General features: G+C 54.0%; 4 protein-coding genes across 4 annotated transcripts; 2 read left to right on the top strand and 2 right to left on the bottom strand.

Annotated features, from left to right (window-relative positions):
- Positions 1-378: 378 nt before the first annotated feature.
- JCM15063_002511 (uncharacterized protein) lies at positions 379-2,346 on the top strand (the record flags this gene model as incomplete). The annotated part of the gene is made up of 2 exons (XM_076677611.1): positions 379-955; positions 1,016-2,346. The coding sequence occupies 2 exons, from the start codon at positions 379-381 to the stop codon at positions 2,344-2,346; spliced, it is 1,908 nt and encodes a 635-aa protein (XP_076535309.1).
- Positions 2,347-3,119: 773 nt separating this feature from the next.
- JCM15063_002510 (uncharacterized protein) lies at positions 3,120-6,922 on the bottom strand (the record flags this gene model as incomplete). Its single annotated transcript, XM_076677610.1, has 8 exons — positions 3,120-3,230; positions 3,314-4,685; positions 4,769-4,862; positions 4,944-5,041; positions 5,115-5,224; positions 5,297-5,349; positions 5,425-5,611; positions 5,684-6,922. 8 exons carry the CDS (start codon positions 6,920-6,922, stop codon positions 3,120-3,122), a joined length of 3,264 nt encoding a protein of 1,087 aa, XP_076535308.1.
- Positions 6,923-8,178: 1,256 nt separating this feature from the next.
- On the bottom strand, positions 8,179-9,582 carry JCM15063_002509 (uncharacterized protein; the record flags this gene model as incomplete). The annotated part of the gene is made up of 4 exons (XM_076677609.1): positions 8,179-8,325; positions 8,412-8,944; positions 9,012-9,021; positions 9,094-9,582. The coding sequence occupies 4 exons, from the start codon at positions 9,580-9,582 to the stop codon at positions 8,179-8,181; spliced, it is 1,179 nt and encodes a 392-aa protein (XP_076535307.1).
- Positions 9,583-11,250: 1,668 nt separating this feature from the next.
- On the top strand, positions 11,251-12,862 carry JCM15063_002508 (caleosin family protein; the record flags this gene model as incomplete). Its single annotated transcript, XM_076677608.1, has 7 exons — positions 11,251-11,566; positions 11,729-11,884; positions 11,950-12,007; positions 12,082-12,211; positions 12,300-12,426; positions 12,497-12,594; positions 12,674-12,862. 7 exons carry the CDS (start codon positions 11,251-11,253, stop codon positions 12,860-12,862), a joined length of 1,074 nt encoding a protein of 357 aa, XP_076535306.1.
- Positions 12,863-13,226: the final 364 nt, after the last annotated feature.

The raw sequence follows: 13,226 nt of genomic DNA, 5'->3' as shown, positions 1-13,226 counted from the left end.
CGGACCTCCGACGGCGGCGGGGCTTCTTTCGGGAAACGGGCTCTGGCAATTCACGCGCGACGTACGAGCGCACTGCTCGATTCATGATCCCTTCTCGCTCCTAGCACTACAGTCTTGAACCACACGACACTTGCGGTACTGGTTCAGAGTTCGGGACTAGCAGAAAGTTCTCCGGAGAACCACCGGCGCCAAGCCTAACAGCGAAGGCTAATTTTGTTCCAACCGCAACCTCGCTACTTGTCAACCGATCTCGATTCGCTACAGAACACAACTAGCGCTCAAGCAGCTCGCTCGTCTCGCTACATCACATTCGGATTCCGAAGCGCCGCCCACATCACGGCTTGTTGACCAAACATCTCGCCTAAGCGGGGCTTCGGAATGGCCGTCCGGACCCGTTCGTCGTCGAGTACAGGACACTCGATGGGTAACAGTCTACCTCCCGACCTGTTCGTCCTGGTCCGACCTCCGCCCAGTCATTCGACGCACCCCCTCAACTTGCAGATCCAACTCCTCGTACCCTCGATCGCGAGACATCCGCAATCCCAACAACCCGGAGGCGAACCACGCAAGAGTGAAGAGTACAGCAGGTCGTCGTCGCAGAATGGATCGATTGCAGAAGAGAGCGTCAAAGTCGGAACCCCTGGTTCGATCGGCACGGGGAACAGTGCAGTCAGCTTCGATGCCATCGCAGGCGCGTCAGTCAGCAGGTCAGGCAGCCGGTCGAGCGATACACACGACGATACGCAGCACTTGCAAGTCAACCGGGCTGCGAACACGAGCGGGGAACTCTTGACGAGGACGTCTTCCGGGGGGTCAAGCCGAAGCAGACGCAGCACGAACAGCACATCGGTCAGATCAGACACGACCACATCAGGAACATCATCCCGCAGGAGAGTCACGCCGCTCCTCAACCTCAACTTTCATTCGGTACTGCCTACCGTCGTAACGGATGCCGGTAAGCACCGGAATGTTTGCGCTCTTGTCCGTTCAAAGTGACTCATGCTTTTATACACAGGCACGGACCAGCGAGTCGCGAAATTTCTCAAACGCGGAATAGAATTGAGCAGCTTGGCTATCATCGACCCTATCGACCTCTCGCAGCCCCCTCCTCTCGCACCAACAACCTCGACTCTTTCAGCAGCTTCTCCTCGATCATCTCCACCGCGCCCAACGCCGAAAACGTTGACGCCGTCGTCTTCTTCGACTCCTACGAACAGCATCTTTTCCAAATTCAAGCGCTTCACTCTCGGAAACGCACAAGCGTCTCCGAAATCTTCTGGGCAGCACGAACAAACGCTACCAACCTCGACCTCATCGTCTTCCTTCTCGCTGTTCGCACGATCGACTTCGACCTCTTCGAATCTGTCTTCAGCATCGACCCCGCAGAGCTCGCCGACAAAATTCCTGCCTTCGCTCGTCAATCCCGAAGGTGCACCTACTCCTCGCACTGTTCCGTTGTTGCGCTCAGGCTCTGACGAGCCCGCACCGAGCGCTACGTCACCTACTTCCGCCAATTTCACGAATCATTCCACCGGCCGAGCGTTACCCGTTGGATACGCGTTCATTGTGAGAAAGTGGCTCAGGGATGATCTCGTGCGCGTGAGCGAGCCTGGCGGGATTCCCGGAACGAACACGTTGGTTCGGCTCGAATGGATCCGAGCGTCGGACCAGGAATACAGAAGGATGGCTCCGAATAAGCGGACGAGGTCTCGCAGCAGAACGAACCGCAGTGGTGAAAGTGGCAGCCGGAGAAGCAGTGATTTCGAAGGGATCCCTGCGGCCGTTCCGGAAGAGAGTGAAGGGAGTCGTGCCTCATCTGCTCGACCGTCGACTGAACAAGAGCGTCACGAGACGGGGGAGGATGAGGAAGACGAAGGTGAATCGAGTGATCCGGAAGATTCAGAACGACCTTTCATCTGCACCCTGTTCTACCCCTCCTCGACCTCTTCTTCTTCTTTTACGAGTATGCCTACGGGACTTACGGCAGCCGACTCGCTCCCTGAATCTTCGTCGATGCAACCTTCTCCGTCACTGCGTCGCCTCCAACTCGCAACTCTACGACCGGCGCCTCATCACCCGAAACTCATCTCGACACTCCTGCTGCCTCCGACCTTGCCTTCGATCCCGCTCGGATCGTTCGATCCGGCACAAGGACTACAAGGTGGAGTGCTGTCGAACGAGACCTTGAGAGATCTCGTACACGTCACGGCGATGTGGTTGGCGATTCGTGAAGGACTCGGAGGTTTGTCGAGGGAGAAAGACCCGCAAAACATCGCTTCCGGATTGGGACTCGTCAAGGTCAAAAGCAGTAAAGTAGGCAGGACCTTGAGAGGCCTCAGGGGATAGTCGGACCGCACAACCCTCAAGATCTGTTCCTCCCAATCTTTCTCTTTCTTTCCCGATCGCTTTATCTCGCCCTCACTATAAACCCCTCGCTATACATTCCAATCTGTTGCTATGTTCTTGCTTTCGATACCCTTTTCACCCCGAACCAGTTGAAGGATTTGTTACATTTTTCTGTGCCATACCCGTAGCAACTCTTTTTCCCGTGGTTCTTCTGTTCTCACAACTTGAATTTCCTGTCTCTCTTCCTCAACACGACCAAGTTTGTATCGTTGGAAGCCGAGAGATGTCTAACCCTGATTTCATGGGAAGAAGATATCACCAAACACAGTGCAAAAAGAAGAAAACAAAATGCAACAGGTGCGAGCAAACACACAGAGAGAGAAGAGTCATGAACCAGAGCAATGACATGGAGGAATGTGCGGAGTGAATCGTCATATCCGAGAAGAAAAAGATTCAGGGACGTCAAAGGGAAAAAGGAATAGCTGCATGTGTAAGCTGAAAGAGAACGCTCAAAGCATTAAAACATGATGAGCGAAGCGAGGGGGGCATTTCCAGCAAAGCAGATAGGATTGGTACAAGGTATACAACGTAGGTAGTAGTAGGTGAAAAGGGGGGAATTATGGCAAAAAGACAGGAGCGTCGAAAAAATGAAAAAGATGCAATGCGAGAATTATTCTGTTTGTTTTTCGTGACTTTTACGAAGCCGAGGGTCGAGGGATAGAGTGGCCAAGATTTTGCGAATCGATTTCCCCTTTCCCTTGAGAGAAATGTCGTCACCATCGAGAAGGATTACCGGTCAATCCGGCAGAATGAGCTTCTCGCAATTCCTGCACCCAACGCATCGCTTGTCCTGACGGTTCAGAGTACTTGTAATTTCGTTGCGACTAGAGATCCAACAAGGACAAAGGGTTCAGTCTTGCGAACTGGAAAAAGTCGATCACGTCGGAAAGAGAAAAAATGGCCTTACGGTTTTGACGACAAAGCCGCTCCCATCTTTACCAGTTTCCTCGACCGCGATGAAAGCCGAAACTCCTTCCTTCTTGACTCCGCCTCGAAGAGCACTTCCGAGGAAGACTTCGTTCTTGATACTGATCTTGTGAGGGGTCTCTTTGATACACAGCAAACGAGGGTAGTCGGTCAGGATCAGAGTCCGTTCCTTCGTTCCGGCAGGTAACGGTGGCGGGGCTGAAGTCGGAGGTACAGGTCCTCCTGGAGACGAGAGTCCGGTCGCAGTCGAAGCGTTCGAGATCGAGGCCGAACTCGTAATCAGGTTGAGCGGGTTGAGTGAGGACGACACTTTTGACGGGAACTTGATCTTGCCCGATCTCAACAGCGCCGAACGAGCCGCCGCTGCAGAAGAAGGGCGCTGCAGGATCGGAGACGTGAGGAGGATCGTCTCGGATGGCAACAAGACATTGGACCATTTTCCGGCGCCAAACTCGCGCCCAGATGGCAAGTCTCGAGCGCTGACGCTCGAACACACTTCGTCGTGGTCGTACTGCGCATCGTCGATATCGCTCACTTGACCTGTGTCTTCGCCTTCGTCAGAACCATCGACTGCTCCTTCTCCGGTACCGATCGAGGACGTCGCTCCCGATCCGGTTCCGAGATCGAGCACGAACTGGCCTTTCTGCACCGGAATTGGTTGTGACAAGCCGGTACGGATTTGGGGAGGCGCGACGGTCCAAATCGTCGAGAAATCAATCGGTCGGTCGAGAGGATGTTCAGGGACAGGCAGCGCCGGTGTACCAGGTGGGGAGAAGGAAGGAAGAGACGCTGGTGCTGAAGCTGTCCTGGCCGAAATGGTACCTGCAGGCTTGAGGGATGACTCGAGAGTGGGCAGTGCGCCAGCTGGTTTGGTGTTGTCCGAGAGTTCCTCCCTGGGAAGGACAGTCTCGACTTTGCCTGGAGCAATGTCGTCTTCCGAGTCTGAATCGTCGAATGCATTCGGAAGGGAAGATATGGCCGGTGCTTTGTCGGTCATGAGGGGAAAAGAGCCAGAAGGGTGATGGAGATGCGTAGTGAAGAAAGGATGGGCCTTGATCGCCTCGATGCCGTTTCCGTTCTTCGGATCACCTCCCAATCGTTTTGTTGGCTCGACCACCTGACGTTCAAGACAGCAGGAATGAGTCGAGAGTCCTCCTGAATACGAAATCTGGGTGGATTCGCTTACGAGTAGTTTTTCCACCAAGTCTTTGGCTTCGGGAGGGAACCCGAGCGGGAACTCGTACTCGAGGTTGATGATCTTCTGAAACATGAGATACTCTGTCCTAGCTTGGAACGGCGGCCTTCCTGCAAGCATCTGAAACAGGATGCAACCAAGCGCCCAGAAATCGGATCTGAGGAAAAGGCAGCAGAGAGAATTGAGTATGGTTTCGCAGAAATGAGAGACCATGACGGGACCCATCGGATTTGGACGCACGAGAAGGATGACTCTCTCCCTTCGCTCAACACTTCGGGCGAAACATATTCGGGAGTTCCGACAAACGAGCGAGTTCGAGGTCTTCCCGTAGGATCTGTCACATGCGGCAAAGATTCAGTCATTCAGCAACACCGTTTCTCTCTCTCGTCGAGTCGAGAATCGGGCGTAGACTGACCTTCCTGAGGTCGACCATCGACGAGTTCTTCTTGGTTGAGCAATTTGGCCGTCCCAAAATCTGTAATCTTGACTCTCATGTCGTCTGCAAACAGCACACTGCAAGTTGTCATTTGTGAGTCAGCAGGCGCACCGGTTGATTCCGAGGACGAGAAGGATAAGAGATAGCCACTTTTCCGGTTTGAGATCGCGATGAATGACCCCCTTCTCGTGCATGAATCCAACGGCCGACAAGATTTGCGCGGCGTAGTACCGAGCGGATCGCAAGTCGAAAGATCCATACTGTCACACGAGTTTGAAAAGATCGAGATTGAGCTAATACAATTTCGCACGAGGATCGTTTTTGGTATTCACCTGTTTGATCCACTTGAGCAGTTCGCCATTCGTCGCCAGCTCCAGGACGTAGTCTAAACGCGGTTTCAAATACATGTCAGCGCATGCTTTGTCCTTGTCTCGAAAACGGGAGGAGAAACGAAAGTTACAGAGCGACCATTCGTCCTGGAATGTCCAAAACAGCCGTACGACGCCAGGGTGACCGTCGAGCTGTTTGAGCGTGTCTCGTTCGATCAAGACATACTTGGTCTTCTTCTCGCGCTTGATGTGATCCTTGTCGAGCACTTTGAGCGCATAGGTCCGATAGGGGGGATGCACCGTGCGTACAAAAGTAACCTAAGAGTGGAACATCGCATGGGTACGTTCAGTTTTGCTGAGCAATAGAAGAAAGAGTGAATCCGTGCTCACAGTCGAGTATGACCCTTCTCCCAAGACTTCACCAAACTCGAAATCTTCGACCGTGCGTTTCGTCCCGACGACGCCCATCGAGTTTGGAGTCAAGGTTCCTGGATGTCCATTTGACCCACTCGTGTTGCTCCCGGTGTGACTCTGTGCCGATGTGACTGTCAAGTTTGAAGTTGCGCTCGTTTCCCTCGGTCTCGCTCCCGCCAAAGTCTGATCGTTGATCCTCAGGTTCTGTACCGACAACCCTCCCTGAACCTGATTACTGCCGTTCCCATTCGTCGGGTAATTCGAGTGAGAGCTTGAAGTTCTGATCGGCGAAGCCGTACTCGTACTGACTCGTCCCAACGAACTCGACGTACTCTCGACTCGATCCCGAACTTTGTTCGCCGTCGCTGCTGCTGGTGAAGGAATTGGCGAACTCGAGGACCGATCCTGTCCATTGTTGGAACGACTGGTCCAAGTACTCGAACTGAACGCTCTGCGACCTCGACGACTTCGACCCCCTTCGTTGTCACTCCCGTTACTGCTGTTCGCACTCGCTTCCTCGACTGGAGAACACTGCGAGCTGTACGAGTATGCGTTGCGGAACAACGGCGGAGGTGCTGGCAACGGGGACGACGATTCGTCCTCATGGTTGAGCGGTCGAGGAGAATTCGGGGTGTATATCCGTGGCGAAGTGTTGGCGATCGGCGCAGAACTCGGAGGAGGCATGGTCGGGGCTTGAGTTGCAGTAGGAGATCCGAGTCCGTACGCTCCAATTGCCGAGAGTCCTCTCGTGACGATTCGAGGCACGGCAGGACCTCGTTGAGGTTTCTTCATAGGCACAGCTTGAACCGAGTTCGTGCTGCGACAACTCGAAGCGCGACTGACGCCCGTGTCTCGACCCGTGTTGACGCTCGAACTGGCCGAACTCGTCGAAGCGAAAGAGAGGACCGAGGGGTTCGTGATGATGCTCTGAGGAGGAGATGAGCTCGCGTGCGATGCAATCGGAGTGAGCGGTTGCAGCGGTTGCACGACGGTCGAAGCAGCGAGGTGTTGAGCCATCTGGGGGTACGGGTGGTTGTGGTACGCCGGGTGTTGGATTGGGGAAGGTGCGATGGGCGGGGCCGAATTCGACGAGGATGCGATCGAAGTATGGATCGCAGGAGCCGAATGAGTACGGGCTGACGCACCATGCACGCTCGTGCCGGGTCTGCGAGTGTTGGACGAAAAGAAGGTGGTCCCGGCGATTGATGCAGACATGATCGGTCCCAAGAACCCTAGACGAGTTGGCGCGACGGTTTACAAGAACCCTTTGCGAGGTGGAGCGAGGTGTACAGGGACGAGGGCGCGCGAGACAGGAGGTACGACGACCCGATCCGGCTCAGGGTTGGAGCGAGATTCAAACTCTGATCGCGTCGTTCTTCCGGGGCGCCTTTCCGTGAGGCCGCTTTGCGAACAGAAGGTTTGATCGTGCTTGAATGTAATCCTAAACCGAGAGGACAGAGGAGGCAAGGGAGTCAGGTAAGATGAACAGCTGGCAAAGGTCGCATTCGGGAACGCAGCGTCGAAACGCATCTCCGAGTTCGATGGTCTCGCTGACATCGAGTGTCGACTCCAGTCTCGTGTGGACCAGGACGAGCGAGGGATGTAGCTCCCCACTGTGTTGCCAGCCTAGATCTCAACTCATTCTCTTCCCTCGCACTCCAAACGCCCTCGAGCCGCGTTCAGTACCGAGCAGAGAGCCAGTCGACTCACTCGAGAGTGGGGTATCTCGCGAAATCAAGTGTTGTTGAGATCCTGGAAGCTACCGGAGAACGTGCCCGCTTGGAGGTTTCGGATCGTGGTTGCTGAATGCGGGACTCGGCGAGAGCCTTGTACAACTAGTGACACAACACGGGCGAGTCGAACAAGGTGTAATCGATCAAGTGGGCTGCATGGGTGAGCGATGAAGGATGGTGGGCTGAGGGACCCGCGCGCTAAATGTTAGACTTGGTTAGACTTGGTACTCATCGTGATTAGTGATGAATCCGCAGTCGCCCAAAATTAACTGCGCCTCTACACATGTTGTACAAAGTCTTGAGCGATGTGTGTATCATAGCCTATAGCGCCTGCTCCTTCGCTAAATAACTAGTCTCAGAGAAGAGGGATTTCGCAAGACGAGATCCGAGCGCGCTCTGAGCAGCTCGCAAGTTCGTGTTTCTGAACCAATACAAGCTCGGCGTGCGACAACACATGCAAAGATGAATTGGGAGAGTGTCTGTTTGCTGTTCAACTCCTGTGTGGTCCACTGAGCCAACAATGCCAGCAAGAGTACAATAAAGTCTTGACCAATCTAAGGCAAGTAAGAGGGATAAGATGGTAAGAGTAGGTACAGTTGGTGAGAACGAGCGTGCGACGAGGTGAATGTCATCGGTACAGAAGCAGGTTGCACCAGTCGCGTCCAGCAGTGAACTGAGCGGCGAAACCCAGCCTTGTTGCCGTAAATGTTTGGCTGGTGCTTAGATCTCGTTCGCGCTTCACAAGTAAACGACTTCGCGCTTCTTGAGCTCCTCGTGAACCGGGTGAGTCCGTTTCTCGGCGACCGGCGCGCGAGTCGGTTTGACTTTGTCGACATCGATCCATCCTCCATCGAGAGTCCCGATCGTGTATCCGCCAGGGTTCACCTTTATTTTTCGTTGTGTCAAGTCGAGAGTTAAAGTCAGTATCTGCTCAAATCAACCTCCGAGGAGAACCAGATTCTAGGGCTCACGATGGGCCGGGTCGTCTTGACGAGGGTGTACAGCGATCCGTGTCGATCGGTCGAAGTCGAGAACTCTTCGACACTCGAAGTCATGGTCGCTGTCGGGACACTTGTGATCGAGGACACGGGCGTCGAAGACGCATCGTCTTCGCCTTGTTCAAAGTCGAGCCCGCGACGATGCAACAAGTGGTAGTCGACTTGTGAAAAGTCCATCTCTTCTTCCTGAAGAGCATGACTCGCAGTCGAGGTGGGAGTAGCACTCGTCGAGGGGATGGAAGTGGTCGAAACTCGGGACCACGAAGTCTCGTTGTGATCAGCGGTCGAAGTCGCCGAGGACGAAGACTTGGAGGAGTGTCGATGCGAGGTCGAGGTGGAAGATGATTCAGGAATGGTTGAAGTCGAGCGAGTCGAAGCCCGAGACGAGCTCGAGTGAGTCGTGATGGTCGGCTTCGCTTCGGATGTGGCCGAAGTCGTACGTCCAGCGTCTCCAGTCGTAGAGGACACGGGTACGTAGCCCGTCAGAGTTCCGATCGTGTAACCTCCTGCTCTCGTCACAGGTAAAAGTCAGAACCCTCGCTTGGCCATTCTCTAGAGTACCTCGAGACTAACCTGGATTGACCTGTCGAGTTCAGTTCTCCCGTTAGTCAAGAACTCTGTCGCTAGATGGTCGAAAGGTGGAAGGGCTGCTCACGATTGGTCTAGTCGTAAAGACGAATGTTTGAGTGCTGCCGTCGCGTAGCGTGCTCGTGCTGTAGCGGTCGTCGTCTTGTGCCCCATCTCGTCCGTCCGCCAAAGATCGCTTGTCCCACCACTTCCACTTGCCGAGAACGTCGTTCCCACTCGGAGCGGTCACGGTGACATACCGCGTCACGGTTTCAGTCTCGACAACGTGAACGATCCCTCCGGGCTTGACCAATTCCGCCAAGTGTTTCCCGACAAACGCGCTCGCGAGGAGACAAATCGATCCCGTCAACAGGATCAACAGGGTCCAAATGATCGTTTTGAAGAGTACTCGAAGGCTGTACAACCTGGGGTACTGGCCAACGACGTGGGCGCCGCGCGGGGTCGACGACAAGGACGCAGGCGATTGTTCATTGATCGTGTATTCAACATCGGAAGGAGGTTGCGGCGACTTTTCGACGCGGCTCAGTGGCTTGTATTCTGGAGATGAGGTCGACATTGTTGTCGTGAACGGGTATAGGGAAGTGAAGCGAGAGAGGGTACCAGAAGATTTCTCGAAAGGGGACGCGCGCGGCGCGCCAGAATAACGTTTTTTTAGCGTGTTTCACGCACGCTCGCAGTCGGTGTATGCGATACAAATTACAATACACCAGGGCTCGGTCAGTAATCAATCACATAAGTGATTAATGTAACAGTAAGTAATCCATATCACGTATGTATCACCACAGCAAGAAAAGCTCGACAATTCTGTGCCATCGAAAAGGTTCCAGTATCAAGCTTTCACGCCTGGAAGAAAGTAAGGTTTGCTCAGCAAAGTTCACGCAAGTTCACGCTCGCAACAGGCGGGGACGAAATGCGTTCGTCCTTCTCAATCGCATCGTATCGAGTCGGCGATGGATAGGAAGCGGATATCGATGGATAGACCCCACTGTCAGCCTCAAAGCTGAAAGAGCAGTCATTGTGGGCTCTGAGGGTTGACACAAATAGTCAGGCGGCTCCGACTCGGTCGTAGCTCCGGTTAACTCCATGGCCAAGCAACCTTTTCCAAGCTTTCTCAGATCCGCTTAAGTTCTCTCTGTCTGCGTGAGCCGACAAGACACCCTTCAGAGTCGAAGTAAAGAGAATCAACCAGGACCTTTTCGGCTGACTCGCCCTGTGGGCCAGCATTCTTACGCGGAAGCGGGCTCCGACAGACTCGACTCTGTAGGTAGAAAGCGTGTCAACAGGTCCAGCTCGTAGCGATCAGCAATTGTATAATCCTGCCGGTCTCTCTCCTGTATCCTCGGTAGTACCCGTAGCCGCAATTATCAGGAGTCAAGGCCCAAGCACAAACGACAACTCCACCATGCTTTGCGATGACGTTCACGCGTCGCACCATGGCGTCGCACTTGAACGACGCCTCAGTCGCGTTCACTCAGCTCGACAACGATACGAGCATTTCCAAACCTGAGGTTCCGCCGACATCACCTCTTGACTCGCACAACCGTAGGGGGCGGCTCGCCTGAACTCGTACTACCTCGCAAGCGAGAATAGAGAACGTATCAAGCTTGCAGATGCCTAAGTGTGGAACCTGGCGAGGGCTACGAAGACGAGGAGCTACTCGAGGGAGCAAGTGGAAAGGATCACGAGCATGATCTTGTCGAGTTCCCGAGCTGCAATCTTTGGGCCAAATCTCGTTGATGCGGGCGTCTCCATGGAGCCTGATGGGCTCATATAGATAGGTGGTGCAGCTGCAGCTCGAAGCAGTGAATCCAAGCGGACAAACTGCGCAGACCACATGATCCGAGAGGCGCTCGAGTCGAGCGAAGAGTGTGGAATAAGCCGAGACTCGATTGCAGCTCAAGTTCAATAGGAGGGGTGGTTAGAGCGAGGCTCGAGCGTGCTTCGGAAGCCCGCGGGGTCGAGAGCCAATCAAACGCGAGGCGAAGCTCGAAGAGTCGAAGTGCTTCGGAACTGCAGGTGCTCCTGGATCGAGCGCAAGGGCCCATGGCTGTAAGATCTAATGCTGAAGACGGATGTACCGGCGGAGAGAGCGAGCGCGAGAGTGGGAGGGAGACCGCCAAACCTGCCGATCGTCGATGTCATCGCACGGCGCGCGATCGGCAACGAGGTTTACGAGGCTCTGCTCTCACACTCTCAGAATCATACCCTCGACATCCTACCCGCCATGGCTTCGTACGCAGCTGCAACCGCTGCCTGGACTCCGCCGCAACTCGAAGCCCACCCGGATCCGGCGCTACTGACGACTTCGACCGATTCTGCCGTCTCGGTGTCCAAGTCGACCCTCGAGTACACCCCGCCATTGACCCCTCCTCTCGCCGAAGAGGACAAGGAAACCTCTTCGAACGATGACGCGTCCAAGCAAGAGCGCAAAGAGGACGAGCAAGTGCCCGGATCCGATTTCGACCATGTCATCCCCGGCGTCAAGGTGATGGAAACCCGCCAACTGCCCGACGACCTCGAGAAGAAGATCGCCAAACCTTGTAGGTTTCTCTTCACTCTAGCCCTGTCCTCACCCGCCCGTCTCCCTTGAGGCTCTCCCCCTCCCTTGTCGCGCCCCCACATCCCGCTGTTTCTCTTCCCCCTCTTGCTTCTCGTCAGTTGCTTGTATCAGACGCTAAGAAGAGCCTCACTCCTTCGAACAGACATGGCCCGCGCCAACATCGCTGCATCGGTCGAAGAACCCAACGGTACGACCAAAGGCGACTGGGCCGCGAAACACAAACACCAGTCGGTCCTCGCTCAACACGTCGATTTTTTCCTCCGTCCCGAAGCAGACGGCATTCTGTGGCCTCTCGACAGTGAGCCTCTACCTCCTCCGTCCTGTCTCATTGCGCTGCTGATCCTTTCTCGCTTCATTCCAAAGCTTTCAGAGGTTTCCGTCGCATGGGTTACTCGTTCTTCTGGTGCTGCTTTGCCATGACGTTCGTTTTCCCATTCAGATCTTGTCTTGGTCTCGTTTCGGAGCTGATGGGCAGATTTTTCCGAGGTGCGACAGGGTCATTCACGTCTTCTTCACGTGGTTCACTTCGTCCAACTGGATCATGATGGACCCTCTTCTGCGCGTCAACACGAACAACGGACACCGTGCGAAACACGGTTCCGATACCGGCGTCATCGACACCGAGGTGAGCTTGTTTTTCTTCATACCTGCGCTTCAAACGTTTACGTTAGTCGCAAGTCGTGCTCACATCGCTGGTCTTTCTGAAATCAAAGGGTCGATTCGTACCGGCCAAGTTTGAAGAGATCTTTGCCAAGTTTGACGAGGACAACAAGGGAGGGTTGACGTTCACCGAAGGAGTCAAGATGGTCCATGCGCTTCGAACCGCGTGCGATCCCATTGGTACATCTTTGCTCTTTTCTCCAAGAATTTTTATTTTCAGGAGGAGCTCACCATTTGTCTGAGCATATAGGTTGGGGAGCAGCGATCTTTGAGTGGGCGAGTACGTACCTGTTGGTGTGGCCTCAAGACGGGATCGTCGACAAGGAATCCATTCGTTGTGTCTTTGATGTTCGGCGACTGTTCTCTCTCTTTCATTCCATCCGAGCAAGTTGCTGACTGTTCGTGGACCATGACGACGGTGGTTTAGGGATCCATCTTTTACGTCGTTGCGAAACTCGAACGACACCGCGCCAAGGAACATGCCGCGAAACGGAAACAAATGACGTGGACTCAATGGACTCTTGATTCGATCCCGGGACCTTGGAGGGTGTACACGAGAGGATGGCACAAGGAGAACAAGGCGGGCAACACGGAGATGATTTGGAAATTCGATTGAAGCAACTGCCTCTCTCGTCGGAAAGAAACAACAAGGAATGATCTTTGGGAGGAAGCAGCAAAGATAATTAGGGAGAATGGAGTTCATGGGCGTGGCACGCTTGATTTAGAAACAGATAAATTTGTGGTAAACTTTGTTCGAGCAGTTAAAACAAAGAAGTGGTTTCCTTTTCTTTTTGTCAATGTTGCAAAGTAGCTATAGTGCATACCCAAACTCTTCTCTCTGTCACCGTAACGGCAATTTCCGGGGAGAGAGACGATTTTTTGGTCGGGGTTTTTTTTACATGAAAAAGAGGTCTGCAATCTAGAATGAACGATAAAAGGTAGGCGTGAATCCCAAAAGATACATGTAAGTAGTGGCGAAT

The sequence above is a fragment of the Sporobolomyces koalae genome (genome assembly GCF_050403365.1).
Source record: "Sporobolomyces koalae JCM15063 DNA, S_koalae_JCM15063T_v1_ctg9, whole genome shotgun sequence".
NCBI classification, from domain to species: Eukaryota; Fungi; Basidiomycota; class Microbotryomycetes; order Sporidiobolales; family Sporidiobolaceae; genus Sporobolomyces; species Sporobolomyces koalae.
Note: the sequence above shows the minus strand (reverse complement) of the source record. Positions and strands in the feature narration are given on the sequence as shown.